Source organism: Pinus tabuliformis, chromosome X (genome assembly GCF_031772625.1).
Source record: "Pinus tabuliformis cultivar Carrire ecotype Pingquan chromosome X, CPIR1, whole genome shotgun sequence".
Taxonomy (NCBI): domain Eukaryota; kingdom Viridiplantae; phylum Streptophyta; class Pinopsida; order Pinales; family Pinaceae; genus Pinus; species Pinus tabuliformis.
This window is the reverse complement of record NC_142308.1, coordinates 546040599-546066975: the sequence shown is the minus strand read 5'-3', so window position 1 is coordinate 546066975 and position 26377 is coordinate 546040599. Positions and strand designations below refer to the sequence as shown.

Sequence of the window (26377 nt, the reverse complement as noted above, 5' to 3'; positions counted from 1 at the left end):
GACAAGTGAATGTGGTTTTATCCCGATCTTCAAGGGCCACCTGAATATGGTTGTATCCACTAAACCCATCCAAGAAGGAAAAATATTTTTTTCCTGCTAAAGTGTCTAAGACCTGATTTATGAAAGGTAGGGGAAAGTGGTCTTTTAATGTTTATTTATTCAATTCCCTGTAATTGATGCATACTCTCCATTTTCCATTTTTTTTAGGGACGATTACCAGGGGTGAAACCCACTAACTATCAGATATTGGATAAATGAAATTTACATTCAATAATTTCTGCAATTCTTCTTTAACAATTTCTTTTAGATTTGGGTTCATTCTTCGCTGAGGTTGTCTAACTGGTCTTGCATTTTGTTCAATGTAGATATGATGTATGCAAGTTTTAGGATCAATCCCTCTCATGTCAGTATATTCCCATGCAAAAGCAGAAGAATGTTTCTGTAAAATTTCTATCAATTGTTTCTTTTGAATGTCTTCCAAGTTTTCATTGATATTTAAGGTTTTTCCTCGAAAGATTTCTATTGAGGAATTCCCAAATTTTTCCATGGAAAACAATGATACTTGTTTAGAGGAAAGATATTCATTTCGACTACACTCATAATGTGAGGAAGATTCATTATTTTCTAGCAGATTTAAAAGTTTGTCTTCCTCTTTTATTTGTTCAGTGACAAAAATAGGTTGTATGTCTTCTCCCTCTTCTATCCACTCTTCATTTTCTGTATCTATTTTTGTTCTTGCAGGGGGGTATAATGTAAATTTCTTTGTAGAATTTCCATCTGAGATAAACATATCTCCTGACCTACAGTCGATGAAAGCATCTGTTGTGAATAACCAAGGTCTTTCTAGAATTAAGGGATGCCCTCCTAGATTGCTCTTGGGTGTTAAGACCATGAAATCAACAGGATATTCCCAAGAATCTAAGGATATGCAAACATCCTCTAACACACCATCTAGTTTAGTAATAGATCTATCTCTAATTGCAACAAAGTTGGTGTGTATTAAAGATTAGGAAGCCTAAGTGTGTCCATAACTTGTTTGCTCATTATGTTTATGGTTGCCCCTAAGTCAATCAGTGTGTTTGGTATTTCAGTTCCATTGATGTGAATTTTTACAATGGGGCATCCTGGGTCTAGATATTTTTGGATTGTCATTTTCCCCATCATAATGTCTGCAATTTTTCTAACTAACTGAATTCTTTTTATATCTTTCCGTTTTCTTCTTGATCGTTGTGTACTTAATTCCTTAATTGTTTTTGCAAAAATTGGTATTTCTTTTATGGCTTGCAATAAAGGAATCTTAATACATACATTTCTCAATTCGTCCATCATATCATAATCAGGCAAGATAATGTGTTTCTCTATTCCTTCATTGATTTTTAATCTTTTTGGGAAAGGTGGCTTAACTGATATCGAAGGTTGTTCTATGATAGGAGAATTTATTGGAATTGTTTGTCTAGTTTCTTTTTGTGGAAGAGATGCCTCTCCTTCTTCTGACTGATTCTTATGTTTTTGAAGATCTGATTTTGTTTTCTGAATGACAACAGGAGGGTTTTTTGGTAATACCCTTCCAGACCTTAGTTGGAAATTGTTCAGGTCTAGTGGGGTTATTACATAAGTTTGAGAATTCTGACCCTCCATGTTGTATACTGGTTGTTGTGGTACTTTATTATTAGGATTTGGAAGTGGTTGAATAGGTAGTTGATTCAATTTTTGTGGAAATGGCAGGGAAAGTTGTGGGTTTTGATTATGTACTGGGACTTGTGTCAATTGACTGGTTTGAGGAATTTGATTGGACGGAGTTAAGAATTGTGGTGGAATGTAGGATGGTGAGTATTGTTGATATTGAGCATAGGCTCCATAAGGGTTTTTCCATCCTTGATTCCAAGGTTGTGATTGTGGCAGAGCCCAAGACTGCCAAGCTGGATTCCAATTATTTTGTGAAGATTGAGCAAATTGTTGTGGTCTAAATCGTTGTGGTTGATTTGGTTTGGGGTTTTGCCATGGTCTTTTAGCTAAAAAGTAGAGAGGGTCCACTGGTTCTGAGATTCCTTCATCATTGAATACAGTCTTGAGACCTGGTAAGGATGGACATTCCTTTGTATCATGATTATCCGCACATATGACACAGGTTTCTATGACTTTTGAGTCTAAGGGACATTCTCTCAGAGCATGTTTCTTCCAACATTTGGGATAGAAGATAGATAATGTAGCATTTTTGGAATTTTGCTTGTTCTGTATTTTAAGGGTGTCTATTTGTTCACTTAATCTCCCTAAAATATCTGTCTTAAAGGTATCAAGCAGGTTCCCTATTTCTTCCCTACTAATTGTTCTAGCTGCAAACTTGTTTATTCTTGATAAGAGAGGGTCTCTAGGACTCTTTCCAACTCTTGATTTGCCCCTAGAGATATGTACACACAAATCACAAATATCTGCAAATGGGAGTTGTTCGATATCTCCTTTTCCTGCCAGGTTAAGTAGATCGATCCATTCATCTTTAACAGCTCTGAGTAAAAGAGCTTTTAAGGTTTCTTCATCCAAATTATCCATTTTTGCTCTTTTAACATTATAAACAAATCTTTCTACCAAGTCTTCAAGATTCTCATCTTCTTTCTATGTCATTTTGAAGACTTCATCTTTAAGGTTACTAGGCATACAATAGTCTTTGTACTTGCCCAAGAAAGCCTCTTTCATTTGTGCCCATGTTGTTATGGAATGCACTTCTAGACTCATGAACCATTTTAATGTTGAGTCTTTTAATGTGGTAGGGAATAATTTCAAATTTTGAGCATCATACAAATAGTCATATGATCTGCACAATACTTCAAATTCGAAGAGAAATGTCTCTGGATCTTCGTTTCTTTTCCCATGGAAATTAGGAAGAATCGAGGGTGATATATTTTTCATTGTAAGGGTTGTATCTTCATCAAGAATAGGGAATCCCGAAGGATCTTGATTCCTTCTACCTCTACCCCCTCCTCTACCTCTACCTCTTCCTCTGCCTCTACCTCCAATCCTATCCTCTTCACCATGGACATTATGTATTTCTCCTTCTTCTTCAGCCATGATAGATTCTTCAGAGCTAAGATATTGTTCTTCTAATCTTTCTGGTTCCTCTATCAATTGTTGTTTAGAATAAGTTTCCAATCCCTCCTCTTCACTAAGAATTTCTAATTATTCTCCCACGATTTGTTCACTAGTGGGGGACAGAAAGACTACTCCTATGGTTGGCGATGTGCGGTTTTCTTCAATTACTACTTCACTAGAAGAAGTAGGTGAAGTTTTGGATTGAATTTCTGATCTTGAGACTTCAGGAAGTCTTTGTCAACCTCTAAATGGAATTTGGTTTTGAGCAGGTGGTGTTGAATCTCGAAATCGTCGTGGAGTGAGCGGATTTGTGGGAATTAAGCTTCTTCCTCATCCTACAAATCTACCCCTAGAGTCTCTATCCCTGTGCATGTCATGTTTTAGAATTAATGATGGTTTTGTTTTTTTTTATGGCTTCTAATTATACTTCCTCGGCAACGATGCCAAAATGTTTGGTTAATTAAATGTCCTTGAATTGGAAATCATAAATTGTCAACCAGGGTGCGTAAGCTGATGAAGTATAGGTGCACAATATGTGCTTAGAAGCTATCTTAGTATGTCGTTATGTATTTGTCAAAGTCTAGTCCTAGGATGGAGGTGATATTGTGAGTTGAACTAATGTTGTCATTCTTAAGGATAAGTTTCCTAGGAACTAATCGTTGTTCAATCAGTTTGTGGATGATGTGAGGGTGGTTTTACTTATGTTAAGTTGTTCGATTTTGGTTTTAAACCTTCTTGCTGTAGCTCCTAATCTTCTAAGTTTGAAATAGAATCTTACTCTAGCATCTATGAAGGAATTACTGTTGAACTCAATTATTTTAGGAGAAGTCTTCTCACTTGTTCAATTTCTGTTCAAGCACTGTAATCCAAGCAACATTTCTGAATTGAACACACTCAATTATCGGGATAATAAGAAAAGAAAATAGCTATGCAATACTAGGTATAAAGCAAAGTAAACAGCAATATAATCTAGGTATAAAGCAAAGTAAACAACAATATAATCTAGGCATAAAGCAAAGTAGAATTCTTATGCAGGTAACGATTTGAAATCATTATACAGCATGTTCACACAAAACAGAGTAATTGGATAATTGAAAGAAATCAAATTGTATTCGATCAAAACCTGACACTAATTGCAGGGGCCCTCCACATAATAGTTTAGAGCTTTAAACCAGTACAATACTTGCACACAGAAACCAAATTCATACACACGGAAATAATAAATTGTTCATAAAACATTTCATGCGGCGCACACCCAAATAACAGTGCGGCCATTAAATTTATAACATGTCTCTTGCATAACTGTATGAGAATTCTAAGCCTAATATCTCTTAACCCTATCCAATCTTATATCGTGAAATCATCGTTTTGCTATTTCGAAAGCAAAACGATAAGGTTTCAGCTTATCTCAGCTCTGTGCTACGTTACTTTGGCAGTTGACTCAGGTTTTGACCGCGATCTTTTGTGCCATCTTTGGAAAATGGTTTCGAGTGAATAGGAAGGTATTCATGAGGGAATCATCTTCTATCCATCTGCACCTTTCGTTGCTGAAATGGAGCTCTAAAGCCTCGTGAACAATGAAGGCAGCTGCGGAAACAGGTCGATTCAGTAGCTAATTACAACTTTAATTAAAATAATAGGGTATACCGCTGAATATGAATAAGAAAAAATACTAATGCATACCTTAATCAAAACCTTGGAGATATGGCTTTATTAAGTGGTAAATATATAAATGAAAAAGAGAGGATTATTGGGCAAAAAGAGTGTCATGGTAGGGTAACCTTAAGACTCTACAATTGCCAATATTTTCCCTTGTCACCCCACCATCAATTGATTTTTGTATTCTGGCAAAGGCATATCATGCCGAAGTTTTATTTCTTGTTGATCCTCTTGAGCTTCTCAAGTAAACTGTAACTATATCATCATAGGGTTCTTTATATATGTATCCTTTCCCTATGAAATTTAACGTATCCAATCAGTCTTCCTTCATTCCCCTTATCAAAATTGTATTCAAAATTTCCTTGTCCAAATTACTATGTGAAGACCTCTACTAGTTGTATTGAAGGCGCTTTATATAATCTTCTAAGCTTTCCTCTTCTCTCTGGGACATCTTGAATAATTTCTCCCTTTGATCCCTAGTCTGATAGTAATCCTGTTACTTTTCCAAGAAGGGTTTCTTCATATCATCCCATGAGGAAATAGATGCACCACCAAGCCCCATAAACCATTTTATTGCAAATCCCCTTAGAGTACCAGGGAAAAATTTTAGCTTATGGGAATTCGTGGTATAATCATAACTCCTACATAGGACATCAAATTCAAAAAGAAAAGTGTTTGGATCTTCATTTGTCATGCCCCAGAAATTAGAAGGGATAATAAAGGAATATGCTTGGACATCTCTAATAGGGAATTCAAAGGTATTATTTTCTTATGCTATTTTATTCTCCTTCAAAATTTGAGGCTTCTGCCAAACAGGTTCAAGCATTCCATGTTACCTAAGTTGTGAGAGGTATTACAATGGTTGCTCAAGCTAGTTCACAACGCTTCCCGAGTTTGGAACAAAATTGTTAGTGTGAAAATTCCTGAAAGGTGTACCAAAAATCCTCACTTAAGTCACTAGGTGACAAGTGATCCTAACAACAATTTGATGGTTGTTGTCGTTCTAGATCTGCAATACAAATGGGAAATCTGCAGTAAAAGAAAACAATATCTAAAACAAATAGCAGCAAAATAATGTATCCAGAATAATAAGACAATTGGAAAGATAATTTTAAATGAATAAACATTTATTGATAACACTTGGTGAAGGAGATTTACAGATTGATCTGTAATTCCTCCTCCATGGGATGGGTCCTTTGATTTCCTTGATGCTTCAGAAATAGAATTCCCTCTTTCAATCGTGTGAAAAAAACCAAACAAATATGAAGAACTCAAAATGGGAGCTCAAGAAACTGATGTTAGTGTTGACGATGATAATGATCATGGTGAAGAATAGATGAAAAACCTTCCTTTATACAGAAAAGTATGGAGTTAATCTCGAAAATTGAGAATAATAAAATATTATTGACCAAATTTAGATCTAGCTACTTGGAATACTTTATTATATTTATTGGAGACGGAAAAGGAATTTAAAATGGTTAAATTCCTTTATTTGAAAATAATTAACAAATAAAATGATTTATTAATTATTTCACGAGAAACAAGAAAGGTGTGAAATCAAAATAATTATTAAATGGTGATTTAATAATTATTCTAATAACAAAAATAAGGAAATTCAAATAAATAATGATTTAATTAATTATTCTTAAGGGATTTAGTCAAATGTGACAAAGAATAATTATTAAATGATGATTTAATAATAATTCCTAGAGAAGATTAAATAAATAATGAATGATCTAATTATTCTCATGGGTTTTTTATTTAAATCAGAAAATAATTTAATAAAAGTGGTTTACTAAATTATTTTCCACAGTGAAGGTGATTTTACTATGATAAAATTAAATCCACATGGTGTATTTCCATCCACCTAATTAGAAATGTCTAGGTGATCGTTTTTCGGTGATAACAGATTGCCCCCACACGTATGAGTGTTAGGAGAAAAGCGTATGTGTAGTGCCCCGCTCTAGTCGACAAACAGTGATATAACATTAACATTTATTTAACCCTAAGGCCCACACTTTATTCTTTGAGGACCTCAGGTTGAGGATTTGGACACATGACTCTATTATTAGTGGTTGTGATGTTTATGTATGTTATCTATTGGTATTATGATGATTGTAGCATTAATGGTTATGCATGTTCTCTATTGATATTATGATGATTGTAGCATAAATGGTTATGTTTGGTCTCTATTGAATTTATGATGATGATAGCAGTAAAGGATATATATGCTCTGTATTGATATCATGATGATGATAGCTTTGATGGATATGTATGTTTTCTATTGAAGTTACGATGTTGATAGCTTTGATGGATATGTATGTTCCCATTGATGTTATGATGATGATAGCCATGATGGATGTGTTCCCTATGTTACCTACTTGCATTAGTTATGTTTCACTATGAACTATGATGCGAATGACTAAGTGATGTTAATGATTCTATTAACAATGACTAACACTGAGAAACCTTGTTACTGATGATTATTGAGCATGGCAGGAAACCGCAAGAGGCACTCGCATATGACGAGTTGAGGACACCTGGTTTGATGAAAATTTATATTATTTTATCTTTGAAATTCTAATTCAATTTTGAAACCTGCTATATATGTTTTCTGATGATATGTTAGTGGTTGCAGGCATAGATTAGTTGCTTGGCCGAATGACTCACATATGGGTGATGGGGTTGTACAATTGGATGGAACTACATGGGAGGGATGGGGCAGTGTCCCTGATCTCACCCACTAGCACTCCCGTCATGACTTGGGTTGGAAAGATTGAAACACCTTTGCCTTGAAGATCACGATGTCATGAGGGCAGGTCCCAAAGTTGGGTCACTCATGAGGATTTTACCAGGGGGCGCGCATCAAGGTGGATTCCTTGATCCCCGACACCATTAGTCTCATTGTAGCAGGTAACATAAGAGATGATAGTGGTCTTTGTTGTTACACCTATACTTTCCCCTTGTAGCCATTGAATTCTTGAAGGGCAACTGGCATGGCACCCTTGGAACTTCAAGGGAAGTTCTTGAAGGGCACGACCAAACTTGGCACCCTTGGCATCAAAACTAAATTGTTAGGCGTGGCACCCTTGGAACTTCAAGGGAAGTTCTTGAAGGGCACGACCAAACTTGGCACCCTTGGAATCATTATAAATAAATAAATTAATAAATATAATCAAGAAATGAAAACTAGGTAAATTTACATCAAGGGTAAAGGATGTTAAAAACTGAGGTAATTAAATCAAGAATAAAACTTGGGTTAAGAGGATCATAGGAAGAAATAAAATATTTTATCTTAAAAACTCTACCTTCCACATGTTGGAAAATATTAGGTAGATTATGTAGTTTAATTAGGTAAAAAGGGGAAAGAGGGACATAAATGTAAGGATAAAGATTAATCCTAAAATAGTTAAAACTAATCAAGAGAAGAGGGTGGTGAATTAAAATAAGATTAATAAATTAAATTTTAGAGAAATGTAGAGAACCTCCATGTGGCAACAACCAACATAAGAATATCCATCTAAGAGATAACTTGAGTTAAATTAGGGAGTAGATAGGGGATCAAATCTTGACTCATTAATTGACTTTAGTAATGAACACAAATTAAGGAGTAAAAAGAGGGATCAAGAGACAACTAGGAGAAGAAATGGGAATCTTGTTGAGGTGAGGAGAAATATTATTTTTAAATTAAAATTTAAGTAAATAATTTTGGAGATCCTTGATGAGAGAGTGACACATGAGTGGGTGAATAATCAAACTATTGAATTTTCAAAAATAATTAATTATGCATGAAATTCCAAGTGTCACCTATGAGGACTCCTATAAAAGAAGGGGCAAGCCATGGGAGAAGGACCTTTTTCTACCCTATTGTTGGATGGATGAGACTATGTTATATTAGTGACTACGAGCTATAGTGAGTTGGTGAGGTAGAGGACTTTAGAGAGTGGACTCTTGAGCCAAAGAGTGCTCTCCTCTACCAGCTAATACATTCCTCTATTGTACAACCCCATTGCAGCTCGGGGGTCCGCGGGGAAGGAGAATACCCAAGGAGTACGCTGAGAGATCAACCAGCGGATCATTGCATTCAGATCAAGCACATCAATATTCACACTCGGAGGCAACCGAAAACAAAGGAAGACAAGTAGCGGCAAGTCAAGTTTGAATCTCGTCTTCTGGTGAATGGTACCTATGTTGTATTATATTCTTTTATGACTTCTTTATGGTTTTAGTTAAATGTATGTAAATTAGATGATATGTTCAATGAAGTGAAATTCAGGAAAGTTTTATATACTGCTTAATATTTTTTGGGGTTCCCAAAGCTATTTTCCTTATGGTTGTATTTTTAGCATTAAAAAAAAAAAAAAATTATAGGGTTTATAGTCCCTACAGTATGACCGAAGTACATTGTAAATTACACTTCCACAAGACACCAAAAGGGGAGTCAAAGAGAGAGAGAGAGACTTGAAGCAAGTCAAGGATGGATACATAATGGAGGGGGCAAGACCTACAATACTGGTAAAAGTCTCCTTTTATGTGGTAGTACATGATCTCAAATGAGTCAGGGGAGGCATACCCATACCCACCGAGATAACTGAGTACAAAGAATAATGGTGAGCCCAACAATGTGGGACTGAGCTACAAAGTACATGATACATGATACACTAGCATCAATGGGCCATAAAATAATACAATGGATCCCATATACATAATGCGCCTGGAAAAACCTAGGACAGGACTGAATACAATAACATCTGAGTACATGAGATATAATGCCCCTCAAACTAACATGGGGAGGGGAGATCACAACTGAAGAAGCCCTGCTGAACAAGAAAGGGCTCTGGAGATCTGAATGGATCATCTGAAGGAGACATGGATGTTGTGGGCGCTGCAAGATGGATCAACATTTGTGTCATCCGAGTATGTAAGGGGCTACCTGAAGGGCCACCCCCTCATGAGGTCTAAAACATATCACACACACCCAAGAATCATTGGGACAATCATCTGGGTCATCGAACCGTTGAGTGTATGAATCTCAATTGTGTGATAAGAAGATGATGTCGAGCATGTGAGAAACAACCAAGTCAAAGGGAAAGAATGAGTCCCTTTCCTTGACCCGAAGCACTAAGTAGAGATGGAAGTTGTAACCAAGATACACCGCCCTCTAGACTTCTCTTTTGGAATAAATGTGTTGAGGTCAACAGAAGAGAGACCGCCAAAGTTGAGGCAATGATGAATCCTCAACAAAGGTACAAGGGAACATAGCAGAGTGACTGATGGACTGATGCCAAGGATGATGATGGAAGGAAACATTATGGATGGCAGACTAATGACTTCCCTTGTCAGAGCATAATAAAAATGTTTGACCTGGCAGTGACTGACTTGAATCGGGAGGGGATGGTTAATGACTCAAACGAGGGTTCGACAAAGATGGAGCAGAAGGAATGGATGCCAAATATGAGTAAAATCGAAGAAATGTGGCATGACAATGAATGAAACACTATAACGAGACACAATGTAGACTTGGAATAGACTCCATAAATACAAGGGTGACACATCTCAGATGCTCTGAACAAAGGGTGACTCGATGATGCTACCACATGGGGGAGTCCTGGTGGAGACCATAAAAGCATGAGTAAAGGGTGGTTACTCATGAAGAAAATCGACATATGAGTCAACCATTACAAAGATAAAGTGGTACCAGAGTACGGGTGGCTCAAACAAAGAGATTCGGTTTTAAAAGGCGGAAAAGTGAGACCTCATGAAAAAAAATGGCTTCCAGGTGAAGTTTCAAATTACCAATAAAAAAGGAGACCCATTATAGAACTCGGTGAGAGCTTTCCAACGGTGTTGATGGTTCATCAAACGGAGCTATGGTTTGGTCGCAATGGGCGACAAAAAAAACTAGGGTTTTTCCTATAAAAGGGATTTTTGCCTCCAAATCCAATTCATTTGAATAATGAGCTGTGGAGAATTTAGAGAGGAGGATAAGGCCCTAAATATGGTGGAGATTGTTGTGGACAAACCTACTGTCAGAATCAAGATCTGTGACTTTCAGGTAGGTGGCCTTACTTGTCTAAAGATGGCCTTAATGCTTCTTGGAAGGATGGTTCCTGGTGAAGAATCAAGGTAAGAAAGGAATACAGGAATGAACTACTAGAGAAGGTCTAGAATCATCCCTACCTGCCAAGTCAAACATGGGGACCAGGTGGTAAGTGTGGCATCACACAGATTAGAAAGGTTGAAGATATGATATCAAGCATCTACAATATGTGATGTGTATATGGCTCGCTGGAGAGGCCGATAGGATAAACTATCCAAGTAATGAGAGGATAATTGATCATACCTAGATCATTGGGTCTAAGTCGAGATTTATGTTGATCAAGTGATAATGTGGCTAAAGGGGGAACTATCATGCCCCCAAGCATGGGATACTGCCCCCAACTTATGTGATGGAGGGGACTGATCTGGTATGCAAATGTGGGAATGATGCCCCCTAGCAGGAGGAGTTTATGGAGTGTCATTGTATTCCAAGTGTTTGAATAAGGGATTCAAGCATCTCAGCCCAGTTGGCACGATATCCTCCAAAGGATGATGAGAAAATTTACGGGCATATGTGCCCCCCAGTCATGTATGGATGAATGGAGTATGTTATGGGCATACCATATGTATTTAGAGTAGTGGACTCAAAACACATTTTGATGATAAGTCACTAGGTGACAAGTGACCCTAACAACAATTTGATGGTTGTTGTCGTTCTAGATCTACAATACAAATGGGAAATCTGCAGTAAAATAAATAAGATCCAAAACAAATAGTATCAAAATAATGTATCCAGAATAATAACCAAATTGGAAAGACAAGTTTAAATGAATAAATGTTTATTGATAACACCTAGTGAAGGAGATTTATAGATTGATTTGTAAGTGCCCCTCCGTGGGATGGGTCCTTTGATATCCTTGATGCTTCAAAAATAGAATTCCCTCTCTCAATCGTGTGAAAAATCCCAAAAAAAGATAAAGAACTCAAATGGGAGCTCAAGAAAATGACGATAGTGTTAACGATGATAATGATTATGGTGAAGAGTAGATGAAAAACCCTCCTTTATATAGAAAAGTATGGAGTTAATCTCGAAAATGGAGAATAATAATATATTATTGACCAAATTTAGATCTAACTACTTGGAATACTTTATTATATTTATTGGAGATGGAAAATGAATTTAAAATGGTTAAATTCCTTTATTTAGAAATAATTAACAAATAAAATGATTTATTAATTATTTCGCAAGAAACAAGGTGTGAAATCAAAATAATTATTAAATAGTGATTTAATAATTATTCTAATAGCATAAATAAGTAAATTCAAATAAATAATGATTTATTTAAATATTCCTAAGGAATTTAGTCAAATGTGACAAGAAATAATTATTAAATAACGATTTAATAATAATTCCTAGAGAAAATTAAATAAATAATGATTCACCTAGTTATTCGCATGGGGTTTTTTTATTTAAATCAGAAAATAATTTAATAAAAGTGGTTTACTAAATTATTTTTCACAGTGAAAGTGATTTTACTATGGTAAAATTAAATCCACATGGTGTATTTCACTCCACCTAGTTAGAAATGGCTAGGTGATCATTTTTTGGTGATAACAAAAATGATCGAGATGTTGTTTCTATGGACTTAATTATTGATATTCCAAATTATGTCTATCTGCATCTCATTGTCCGTGCACCAAGTCATGATACTCTTCCTATGTTGACACTGATGAATCATAAATCCTCAGGCTTACTTCTGAATTTGAATTTTCATGAGATTATAACTCCCAAATATGTGCTCCCAACACATATGATCTTGGATATTTCGACCTGTACGAAATAGTTTTATGGGATCCTGTTTTCTTGGAAGTTGTTCTTGGGGTAGATTTTTATTTTTATTTATTTTTTTATTTTTTTTTTTATTATTATTTTTTATTTTTATTTTTTGCGCGTGCGCGTGGTTCACGAACACCTTTGGTCAACGGGTGGTGCTACGTCCACTAGAAAAATCTGGGCTTGACGCCCCGCGGCCTACTGCAAGACCTGACCCCAAGAGCTTTCGGGAATTGATCCTGTGACCTCCCATCTAGCGAGGCCCCGTCTTAACCGATTGGGCTAATCCTTGGGGCTTCTTGGGGTAGATTATTTTGCCTCAACTTTTGATATTAGTTCCTAAATAAATGTTACTCTTCCAAGATCTCGATTTTTCCTTCCTCCAAGTCCTCTTTTACCAGCACGGTTAGAATTTTTGGGGGCACCATGTTTTTCTTCTTCTATATTCATGAAATCCTATGTGTCCTGAATCCTTGAGGACGAGTCTGCTTCAGTCTATTGAAGTGATGTGTAGGTTCTTGCATCCCATCTTACCACCTTGTCACCTCATATTTAAGAACACTTCTAATTCACTTTATTCAACAATGCATCTAAAAAACAATTCAAATCACACTTATGCACCTCTAATAACCTCCCCAACAATGGCACCAAAATGTTAGGAGAATTAATTGTATTTTAATTAGAACCAATTAATTGCACATACATAAATTTTCAACCATGGTAGGCATTTTTATTCAAAGGTTATTATGAAAAATGTATGCAAGTAACAATCGATACCTTTCATTGTTCAATACCAAAGTATCTAAGATCATGACATTCAATCAAACACAAGTTGTTGCAACTCCTCACTCTTAGCACACTAAATCCATTATTGTCAAACCCTCAAGCATTCTAATCACTTTGTGCACAATTCTAAAATTAAAAATAGTCTTGCAAAATAAACATCACATAATCATTCAAAACCACACTAGTGGAAAAGGAAAATAACACTCTTAGAAAGAACTGCATAAACCATTCAAATGCAACCTCACACAATCAATGAACTCATTGCAATCATTAAATCATCAATTGTGAAACATACTATAACATTTATAACCATGATTTGTCTAATAAAATTTTCAACAATAACTCAGAAACTGCAGCAACAGTTAAATGATAATAACGCACAACTAAGAAATGGATTGATCTAAGATCTATATTGTTACACAAATAATGAGATCAATCATTCTGCAAACCAATTAATAGTTAGCAACTACAACACATTAATAGGAGCCTGTAACAATGACAACTAAACAATGTTAAACATAATGGTGAGGAAACCAAAGCACACTGCTACACTACCTTATTGATACAATGATCCATGCTAAAGAGGAGGGCCCTTCCTCCTTAGCTAGGAGCTGGTAATTTATAGATCACAAGCTAATACAATAGACCACAATTGAGCCATGAACCCATGAAAGTTGTGTATTAATCTTTAAGAAAATTACAAATGCACAATTTTCCAAAGAAGATAGTGTCAACCCTACATGAGGAAGAGGACTTTTATCTTTATATATTTTCTTTATTTCTTATTTCAAGACCAAAATTAGCCATGAGAATCTTTTGATTCTTAGGACATCCAAGTTGAGAATCTCGTATAACTTATTACAACTAATTTGTTGAGAATAAAAAAAGTGTTGTAACAATGTCTTCAATTAGTGAGAAGCCAAGAACGGAAAATCATAACTGTCATAGCCGAGTTGGTTGTATTGTCAAAATATGGTCTGCTCCTTATTGGCACAACGGTCTAGGTTGACTACGACCAAGTAATAACTCTCGTGTTGAATCCCACTGACATCATCAAGAAAATAGAGTATCATGAAAGCAAAGTACTATGGAACATAATATCAACATCACAACATCAACATCACAACATCAACATCAACATAACTTGTTCTAGAATATCAACAATACAAAACTTGGAGAAACAACATTGCATGTAAACAATAACACCTCAACGAGCCAAGTCATCCCGAAACAACCTCCTTGTTAATTTTATTAATAAAGTTACCCAAAACAATCAACCTCTCATCCAAATATAAGCAAAATTATATGAATTAAGGTGACATGAAAGAGTAGCATGCATTGGTCAAAATCAAAATCACTGGAATAACATAGTGTGATTTATAACAACTCTTGGTTGATTTTTCATGTAAATAAAATAAGCCAAGGTCATGGACCACGTATTCCAAGTTGAATGATGGGTAAAAATTATAGTGGGAATCACTTGTAGTTTAGTAATGGCTATGGAAATTAGCAAAGGCATTGGCAAAGGAAAAGAGGCAATAAATGGCATTTAATTAATGAAATAAAGGAAAATAGGAGAAAAGGGAGATGAAGGGACCCAAATATGTAAGCAAGGGAAATTAGAGAGAAATTAGAGGAAAATGAAAGAAAAAGGAAAGGAAGAGACTAAACATCAATGATAAAAAGGCATCAAAGAAACAATTCACATCTTTTGTTAGTTCTTGCTATGAACACTTTCAGAAATAGATATCTAAGGGAAGAGAGAGGAAACCCTTAGAGACAAGAAAGCAATAAAAGTACAAGTAAATGAATTGTGGGCACTAGAAAGAAGGTTGGATAAACAACTACAACCGGAGTTCATTGCAGGTAATAGGTTGCATGTGTGATTTCCTTGCTGAGATTTGGATGCGTGGTACATGCATGTGATTCTTTGGTTTTTTTTATCATTGACAAGGGATTTGCTTGGATTGACAATGGTTTCAGCCTTTCCTTGCATTTCCTGGATAGCCATGATGTAGTGGGTTCTCTATTTGATTGAGCTTTGGATGGCTGGTAGACTTGGATCCTAGTTGATATGGTCTCAGGAAACTTCCCAAGGGTCAAGGGTGGAGATGGGATTTCTCCTCGAACTCTTGAAGAATGGGTGGAAACAGGAAAATTCCTCTAGAGATGGTGAAGGAAGTCAAAGGAATCCAATATTGTTTTTATGTTAGTGATTTCTAGAACATTTTAGGTGAAATCACTCTGGTTGGGGGTTGAGGTGGTTTGGCCTCTGGAAGCCCTAGTTGGTTCTATTTTGGTTTAACCCATATGATCCCACATTCATGCTCAGAATATAGCATGGGGGTGATTGGATGAAAGAGTGATTTGGTTCAGCCCAATTTATGGTCGAGTGGTATGTGGAAGTGCCTAACTTGGTTGGATTTTGCATATGATTAATATAAGCTATTTCTTTATTGTGATTGATGAGCACATGTATTGGTTATTATGTTGATATTATGGCTGATTTGTCGTGGATTTTATTCTGGTTATAGGCATGGTTGAATGATGTGTTCTTGTTATGGATCTTGTTCATGATTTGATTAGTTATTCAATGGTTGATGAATGCATGGGATAACAAGTGTTGTTTCAGCTAGCTTGAGAGGGCATTGGGCCTTCTTGATGATTCATTGATGAATTAAGAAGATCATGATCAGATAAGCATTCATGACCTGTAACTACTATGTTTGACGAAATGTCTATCATGTATTAGACAAGATCTAGCCTTAATATTTATTGTTTAGACTTTTTATCATCTTAGACCTAATTCTGGAGAGTTTTGGGCAATTCTGGGTAGTGACTTATAGGATAGACCTAAAAAAGTGGCACCGATCTTGCAACCCCATGCACATAACTGACATAATTCAGTCATAATCGCATGGAGGAAGGTTCATGCATGTGGTTTGATCCTTCCAACCACATGCATAGTGTGTCAAGGGTGTGGTTGTGATCTAACTCTTGTGAAAAGAAGTTCCATCTTAGGGATTGATCACCAAGGATGGTTGTCAAAATCCTGAGTGATCTAGTGTCCCTGAGGAGTAGCAGTATGTGTTTCGGTTAGTAGACCCCACTTCCATAACTGGAACTTGGAGGTCGGGTCATGTCATAGTAATACTCAACTCATGTTTACCCTCGAGAGATTGAAAAAGTAGATGAATTTGGGGTGGGGTGTTACAGGGTGGTATCATAGCAGTTTTGTTCCATGCAGCCTTTCCTATGATACCGATGGTTATAGGGTTATTAGAGCGAGCTTGCAGCATTGGACCTCGGGGCACATGTAGATGGTTATGGTTATCAAGTGTGCAATTATTGTTACAATTTTGTACTATTATCATGCATGCATCATGATGTTGATATGTATGTGTGTGTGTATATATAGATATATATATATATATATATCATGCTAATCTAGAGTGACTTGTGCAGATGTGATAGCCTCCCCTAGGATACCTACGGTATGATTTTTATTACGTCTTCTATTTGGTTTATATAACATGGTATGTTTGTAGGAAATACAAGATCAGAGGTGAAGAGCAGAGTAGTGGACTATAGTTCACATTACTCCCCTTATAGGCTTGATGTGAAATCAGTGGAATGGGAAAAGTTAGTTGAGCAGCAAGGAGAAGAGTATTCTCTTGGTCTAATAGATGCACTGAGGAGTCTAAGGGAAAATATTTGAATCTACAAGGCATATAATAACAGGTTGATTGAGGCACATGAAAGACTTGCAAGGGCTTGGGAAAAGCAAGAAGAAGTCAATGCAGGGATTCTTCAGAGCCTTACAGATTTATAGAAACATGGACAGCTGGGGAACGGTCATGGAGATAGGCAGGAAGAAAAGACAAATGGGGAATATGGTAGTAGGACATGGAGGAGACACATGATGGAAAAATATGATATAGTCAGAGGTGACAGATCCTGGATACACCTGACAGGAAGGATAACACTCATGAATTTGTTCTAGCTCTGTTTCTAAGAGATATTATCGTTATTACCATTAGCATCCTTACAGGAGGAATGAGAGGGGGTAGTTTCTAGATGATTTCAGGAAAGTCAAGCCTCCTAATTTTGATGTGGAAGTGAAGAAATCAGAATATGTAGAAGCATAGCTGCTTAGGATGAAGAAGTTATTCAAATTGCATGATTATTCAGAGAATATGAGAGCCAAGATAGCCACATTTAGTTTCAAGGTAAAAAAAAATATTTGGTGGGAATATGTTAAGCATGTCAGAGGAATTATGGAAGAGGAGACGAGTTGGATTGATTTTAAAAGACACTTTAGAAAGAAGTACTTGTCTGAGAGATATTATGATGGGAAGGACAAGGAATTCTATGAGCTCAAGATGGTTTCCATGATAGATGAAGAGTACATGGTCAAGTTTCTAGAGTTGTTGAGGTATGTTCCCTATCTTAAATATGAGAAGACAAAGGTCCAAAGGTTCATCAGTGGATCTCCTTTAGCATTCAAATACCGAATTGAGTATGATGAGCCTCGGTTATTGGAGGAAGTCATCGAGAAGTTGAAGCATTGTTATGAGCAATCTAAGTGCAAGCCTGAGTTCAAGCATGACTATAAAGGTAATGAGAAGACTAAAGGAAAATGGCCTAAGAAGCGAGGAATATCTCAGGATGCAGGTGACAAGGAAAATGTGGGACCTCATAAGAAGTTCAATGCAGCTGAGAGAGGAAATGAGTCTCATCTTGAGGAGCAACAGAATAAAGGTAACGATAGGAAAACATTGAGGTGTTGGACTTGTGGTGGAGAGCATCGTAGGATGGATTGTCCATCACATCAGGATGGAAGGCCTCATATTTACAATGCTCAAGAGGCACAGACAGTTGGGGATGTAGGCCAAAGTATTCTTCAAATTTATGCAGTGGTGGATAATAGGCAGGCAAATCATCAGGCATTTATTATCGAGATGGAAGGTAAACTTTGTGATCAAGTTGTTTCTATTTTGATTAATCCTAGATCGAATTATAGCTATATTGGTCCTGGCCTGGTGGATCAATGTTGATCGAGTAAAGAAGTGCATGCAAAATATTAGTTGGTGTAGTTGGCTACATGAACCAAGAGAAGAGTTCATCACTGGTTGAGACCTTGTGCATTCGATCTTAATGGTATGCCTACATTAGCACATCTAAATATGCTTCCTTTGGGTTCATATTACATGCTTCTGGACATGGACTAGATATTCATTCAAAGGACCAAGGTGGACTGCTATGACAACGCCATTGAGTGCCTAGATGATGATGGGGAAAGGAGAATCTAGTAGGGAAAGAAGAATCCTACATCATTGAGAATGGTTACAGATATGCAGGAAAAATGCAATCGCAGGAAGCGATGTGTATTTTTTGTAATTCAAATTTCTAGTGACTAAGGGAAAGAGGATGATGATCATGAAGTCCTGAGGAGGTATCCTATTTTGCAGCAATTTTAGGATGTGATTCCTGCAGAGATTCTAGATCTGCCTCCTCATAGAGAGGTGGACTTTTCTATTGAGTTTATACTAGGAGAACCACCAACATCTAAGGAACTGTACATGATGAGTACTCCTAAGTTGGTGTAATTGAAGTTGCAGCTTAATTAAATTCTTGATAAGGGATACCTTAGGCCAAGTGTGTCACCTTTGGGTGCACCAATGTTGTTTGTAAGGAAGAAGGATGGTACTCTTAGATTGTGCATTGATTACATAAAGCTAAATAAAGTGACTATCAAGAACATGTATACATTGTTCCGGATTGATGCCTTGTTTGATCAATTGAAGGGAGCTATAGTGTTTTCGAAGATTAATTTGAGATAAAGATATCATTAGGTGTGCATCAAAGAAGAATACATCTATAATACTACATTCCATACAAGGTATGAGCACTATGAGTTTGTGGTGGCTCCTTTTGGTCTTACCAATGCTCCAACCACGTTCATGTGTTTGATGAACAACATATTACACCCTTATCTGAATAAGTTTGTGATAGTCTTTGTTGATGACATATTGGTATATTCAAATAATGAGGAAGAGCATGCAAAGCACCTGGCATCAGTGTTGAGGTTGTTGAGAGAGAATTAGTTGTATGCCAAGATCAGCAAGTGTAGTTTCTTTCAAACTCATATTCATTACTTGGGACATGTTGTTTCCAAGCAAGGGATAGTAGTGGATCCATAAAATATTAAAGCTATCCTGGAGTGGAAAACTCTGAGGAATGTGTATGAGGTTAGATCATTCATGGGACTAGCAGGTTACCACAGACGGTTCATCAAGAAATTCTCAAATATTGACTATCCTATCACATATTTGCATAAGAAATGGAAGAAGTTCGAATGGATTAAGGAGTGTGAACTAGTTTTGAAGAGTTGAAGAAGTTGCTTACAAATGCTCCAAAAGATTGTAGATCCTGATAAGGAGTTTGTGGTTTGTACATATGCATGTAAGGAAGGACTTGGTGGAGTCTTGATGCAGGAAGGACAGGTGATTTTCTATGAATCACGGAAGTTGAATGGGCATGAGCAGAACTATGTGACTCATAATCTTGAGTTGGAAGAAATAATTCATGCATTAAAGATGTGGAGACATTATCTCCTTTACAAGAGGTTTATTCTGATAAGTGATCATAGTGGATTGAGGTATTTGTTTGACCAACCCAATCTGAATGTAAGGCAAGCTAGATGGTTGGATACCCTCAGCGAATTTGATTTTGAGATCAAGTACATTAAGGGCTAGGAGAATAGGGTTATAGATGCTCTCAATAGGAGAGTGTAGGTGAACCATATTTCAGTTGTGAGCTCTTATGGGATAGATTTGCAAGGGAAGATTTTACATGCAAGGAAACATGATGAGAAGTACCAATAGTTGAAGTAGAGGTTGCATCAGTTGGGTCAAGGTGATAGGGATGAGGAGTATCACCTCACACTAGATGGCTTGTTCAAGTTCAAGAACAATATTTATGTGCCTAATAGTGGTGAGTTGAAGAAGTTTATCTTGAGAGAGTTTCATGTAAAGTCGTATTAAGGCCACCCAAGGTACCATAAGACTTTGACATTTGTTAAAAGGTTCTACTACTGCTCGAATTTAAAGAAATAGGTCACTGAGTTTGTTGCAAAATATTTGTATTGTCAATAGGTGAAAGTTGAATGCAAGCATCCAACTGGTCTATTACAGCCTATTCCGATTCTAGAATGGAAATGGGAGTTCATTTCCATGGACTTCATTATAGGATTGTCGAGGACATCGAGATAACATGATTCCATCATGGTTGTGGTTGACATGCTGAGAAAGGTAGCTCACTTCATTGAAGTGAATTCTACTAATTCAGCTAGTGAGGTAGCTCAGATCTTCATCAAGGAGATATTGAGGTTGCATGGAGTTCCCAATAATATTGTATCAAACAGAGATTCCAAGTACACTTCCAAGTTTTCGAAAGAGTTGTTTGCAGGCTTACGGACATAGTTATCCTTCAGTACAACTTATCATCCTTAGACAGATGGACATACAGAGGGTTAACATGATTCTTGAGGATATGTTAAGGATGTATGTCATGCATCAACATAGGAGGTGGGAGGAGTATCTTCCACTGGTGGAGTTTGCTTATAATAATGGGTATCAAGAATCCTTGAAGATGAGTCCATTTGAGGCTCTCTATGGGCGGAGTGTTCTTGATATGTGTTTCCATGATCTGATCAGTTGTGGCTTGTTCCATGCAGTCTAAGTTTAGCTCTGTTGGTGTGATTTGTTCTGCAATGTCAGATTTGTCCAGCAATGGTGTAAAGTATGGCTGCAAGCAGTCTACATTGAATACTGGGTGCATGCCAAGGAAAGGTGGAATGTGGAGCTCGAAGGCATTGTCCCCTACAGCCTTGGTGATGGTGTATGGCTCATATCAGAGTGGGTGAAGCTTGCGGTGGGGTCCAATGAGGTGCTCCTTCTGCAAATGTAGCCAAACTTTGTCGTCCACCTGGAACTTGTGCGGCACCCGATGCTAATGATGGCTCTGCTTGTACTTAGCATTGGCTTTGTCCAATATACCATGCACCTATTGGCAGATGTGTTGAATCCACTCAATGAAGTTGTTAGCCCTGTCGGCTTCGGAATGGAAGTGAGTAAAATCTTCCTGAGTGGTTGAAAATGGTATGGCCACATGAACGAGACATAATGGTTGAAATCCTAACCCTACCTGAAATGGGTTGTGGCCTGTCGAGTTATGGAGAGCTATGTTGTAGTTGTGTTGTATATAGGGGAGGCTTTCATCCCATGTGCGTGGATTATTTGAGTTGTACATGCGCAGAATGTGTATGATTATCCTGTTGATGACCTTTATTTGGCCATCAATTTCACGGTGGAAAGTCATGGAATTAGTAAGTTTGGTATCCAGCATCGACCAGAGACTTGACCAAAATGCACTTAGGAATCTATTGTCCCGGTCTAAGATAATGGAATGTGGGATCCCAAAGTGTACCCACACTCACTCAAAGAAGGGCTTAGCAGTGGCCTTTGTTGTGATACTCTTCTTGCAGGATTCCATAATGGCCATCTTAGAGAATCTGTCTACAAGCACGAAAATGCAGTCACTGTCGTGCGTAGTAGAAGGAAGGCCCAACATGTAATCCATGGAGATGGATTCCCAAGGTTGACTAGGAATAGGCATAGGAGTATATAGGCCTTGCTTCTTGATGGTTGGTTTGGAAATGGCGTAGGAAGCGCAGGATTGAATGTACTTCCCAACATCTTGACAAAGGTTCGACCAATGAAAATACTTTTATAATACTACCATTGTTTCCTCTACTCTTAAATGTTCAACTACTCGACTGTAGTGCGCTTCCCAAATCATCTTAGCACACTTTCTTGCAGGAACACAAATGTGTCCTAGGTGGCATAACAGTGCATCCTGGAGGTGAAAATTTGGAACTTTCTTTCCTTCCAGGAGTGTTTGGTATGTGCTGCTAAATTCTGGATCGCTCTTATAAAGATGCATCCACCTCGAAGTCTTGTGCCCACATGAATCGAGCACAGTGATCAGCACCATGATTAGTGGTCGGTTGAGGCAATCTGCAACATTATTGGTGTTTCCATTCTTGTAAATAATGTTTAAATGGAATTGTTACAGGTATGTGGACCATTTTTTATGGCAATTGTTCTGCAACTTTGCTTGTGTCTGTATGAACTACAAGGTCGGTGGTTTGTGTGGATGACCATTTCCTTCCCCATAATGTAATGCTTCCATTGATGGAACGCCTGCATAATGGAATACATCTCTTTGTCATAGGTGGGATACTTTCAGACTATGTTTGAAAGTGTCTCACTATGGTAAGCCACTGGATACCCCTGCTGGGTAAGAACTGCACCAATAGCATAGTCGGAGGCATCTGTCTCAATCTCAAATGGTTGTTGCAGGTCTGGTAATGTGAGAACTAGTGCAGAGCAGAGGTGATTCTTCAACTTGACAAACACCTTCTGCTGAGTTTCAAACCAAAAGAACTTTTCTTTCGCTCTGCCCTTAGTGACTTGACTTAAAGGCCAAGTGATATGAGAGAACCTAAACATGAATCTGTGTTGGAAATTGGCAAGACCCAAAAAGTTTCAGAGCTCTGTTAGAGTGGTTGGGGATGGCCAATCCCGAATTACTTGTATCTTGGATGGGTCCACATGTACACCTTTCTCATCAATGATGTACCCCAAATATTGAACTTAGGTCACGCCAAAAGTGCATTTCTCCAAATTGGCACACAACTTGTGTTGTCGCAGGGTTTGGAGGACCTATCAAATATGGTGGAGGTGTTCTTCCCAACTCTGGTTGAAGATCAAGATGTAATCTAAATACACCACCATGAATTCATTGGTTAAGGGTCACAATATGTCGTCCATCAATCTCATGAAGGTTGTGGGGCATTCGTCAACCCCAAAGGCATGACCAACCATTCGAAAAGGCCCTCCCTTGGATTTTAAGGTAGTCTTCCACACATCGAAGAGTTCGATAGGCACTTGGTGATAACCAGAATTTAAATCAATCTTGCTGAAATATTTGGCCCCCTTGAGATTGTCCAGGAAGTCATCAATCTATGGGATTGGGTACCTATTTCGTACAGTAATCTTATTCAGTGCTTGATATTCAATACAGAGTCTCTAGGTCCCATCCTTCTTCTGTACGATCAGGCTCCCACAAGGTGATGTGTTTGGCATGATGTTCCCTTTCTGCAACAACTCCTCAATCTGCCTCTTGATCTCATTGTTTTCTAGAACAGAACGTCGATAGATCGGCCCATTGGGTAGAGGCGCACCCGGGGTCATATTGATGGATTGCTTGACCTAACAGTGTAGAGGCACCCCCGTAGGTGAAGAGAAAATGTCCCTCTACTCTTCCACGAACTTTTCCATCTTCTTATGTTGTGTGGAGGAGCCCTGTCTGGAAGCCTTGGCCTCAATCTTCTTCTATCCCTGAGGGAAAATCATAAGGAAAAAAAATCATGTTCTGTGAAATGATCTTACTACATTGCTTTGTAGTGATCAAAGAGATGGTGCTAGGCGGGGCTACCTCTGGTATCCTGTAAAACTTATTTCCCAAAGTACTAATCACATAGCGAGGTCTAGACTCATATACATCATGTTGCTTCCACAATTATGGTTGTCCTAATAATACATCATAGACTTCAAGAGGGGCAACATCACATAGTACCTCATCCGTGAAGGGCATGATGTTGTAGGGAAGACGTCACTGTTGGCTGATGCAGAGATCTCATCCTTGGTGAAGCCACCCAATGGTGTATGAATGAAGATGTGTTGTAGTCGATAGGCCTAGCTGATTCATGACCTCTGTTGAAATGAGGTTATTTTGGTTCCCACTGTCGATAATGAACTGTAGCGAAGAACCCTTCACCCACATATGTGAGTGGAAGAGATGTTCCCCCTCCTCTGGATCTTTAGGCTCATTCTTCTGGAACTTGGTGGTGGCCATGGTGGAACTTCACTTTGCATCAATGATCTGCTTCCATTTCTCATTCCCCTTGTTGGGTTATGACTCAAAGTCGAAACATGTGTCTGATTCGGAAGCCTTAATCTTGGCCACCAAGGGGTGCTTGGCCCAACACTCACTCGTGTTGTGAGTGGAGCTATTATCGAACTCACACTATTTTCCCATGTCCTTCTTTGGTTTCAAGGTGTTATTATTTGCTTATGACTTCGACAGGTTGTCCTGGTTCGCCCCGCCTTGGATTTGTCCTTTGCTTTGTGGTTTGGGGGCGCCTTTCCCTTGCTTCAGATTTGCAGATCCAACATCTCCCTTCTTATATTTAAACTTCTTCTCAATTTTGACATCATATCGGTATGTCATGCCAAGCGAGGAGATGTCCAGGAACTCCATCTCGTCCTAGATGTACCTGTGTAGGTAGACATGCTACTTGAGTACCAAATGTCGCTCAGAATCCTTGATACTCAACTTTGTCTGAAGGGTATGAAAAACATTGGTAAACTCTGGCATGTCTTGGTCCCTTCCCTTCCGCAGCATGGTCCACTTTATATATTTATACTCATAGCTCCCGACAGGGTAGTGTTAGTTCCAGTCTTCACAACCTGTCACCAGGGATCAAAATGGGCTCTTGCTATGTCTGGTTTTCAGAGATGTTTTTCACATGATATTAAGTGAAAATCATATCCTAAGCATGTTCATCAAAAGCAGCTCAAAAAAATATTTCCAATGGTATATCACACTCCCAAAACCAGCTCCCGAATCAGAAGATATGATCGAAATGAATGATTGATTCTTGGTTATGCATGTTTTGAGGTCATTTGTTGCACACAGGGACAAGTTTACTACAAAATCCATTTTTGAAGTAATGGACATGAATTTTACAAAAGTGAAAGAGGTTTTTGTTAATCACATACCAAATAACAAAAACCTCCTTTAGTTTATGCACAAGTGTTACTATGTTGGAGATATGCAGTGATATTTGAAGCCTACATTAAAACAAAACAAATTTTGCATTTGTTTTACTGTTTTAGTCATTGTAGTGCGGCGCCATTTTACAACAAATGGAAAGTAATTTTGAGAAACCCGAGGTTTTTTCAACCACAAGCCATATAACGAAAACCTCTTTCATTTTATTCACAGCTATCATGAATTGGAATATCTGACTATATCTTTACAACCTATTTTTACATATTTTAATATTTAATGATTTCCTGTTTTAGAGATTATTTTGTGGCACAGATTCCGAGCAACTGGAAACGAATTTCCAAAATTTGAGAGATTTTTTTTCTCAAAAATGACCTTATCTACAAAATCCTCTTTCAGTTTTGTAACAAGTGTTATATTTCAAGAGATACGAGTTCATCTTTGAGCCCTATTTTCAGAAATTCGGTCCAAATTTAATGTAACTATTTCTATCTTTAGGGAGATGGTTGAGCTCAACTCCCTTAGTACATGTATGAACTAATTATATATATTTTATGAATTTCATAGTGTAAAGGGTTCGAATTTTTTAGCAAAGGAAAGCTGCTTTGGACTGTGTAAAGCTTTTTCTGAATATTATTTTTAATGGAGCAGTTTCTGCCCTTTAGATTTGGGATCCATCACGGTGTTTAATGTGCAACATGTTTTTTCTCGTAAATTCATTTCCATGCTTTGTTTGTTCTGCTAATTTCGTTACAGCATTCTCTAAGGAAAGTGCTAGGAATCCATCCACTCATGATGCTCCTTTCACAATGATTTTTTTGTTAAATGTAGTGGTTATCTTTGGAAAATCCATCCTCTGTTTGATGCTTTGTTGAGTAACCCGATGTTTCTTTTTCTTATAACACTGCCACTGTAGATCCATCCCTTGATTGATGCTTGTAGGGTAGTGGGCTTTCTCCTCTTTCCTGCTCTCATTTACATCTTTTATCTAGTTGAACATTGCACTTACTTTGTCCCAAGTTTTTCCAGCAGAAACTAGCCTCGATTCCATAGCCC

General features: G+C 37.5%; 1 protein-coding gene across 1 annotated transcript in view; it reads left to right on the top strand.

Annotated features, from left to right (window-relative positions):
- Window positions 1–26377, top strand: part of LOC149141158 (uncharacterized) — a 70231-nt gene that overhangs the window by 19872 nt on the left and 23982 nt on the right. Inside the window, exon 3 of the mRNA XM_089451167.1 lies at window positions 17889–18370. Within this exon, the coding sequence (XP_089307293.1) occupies window positions 17889–18370 (482 nt within the window). The remainder of the gene's footprint in view (window positions 1–17888; window positions 18371–26377) is intronic.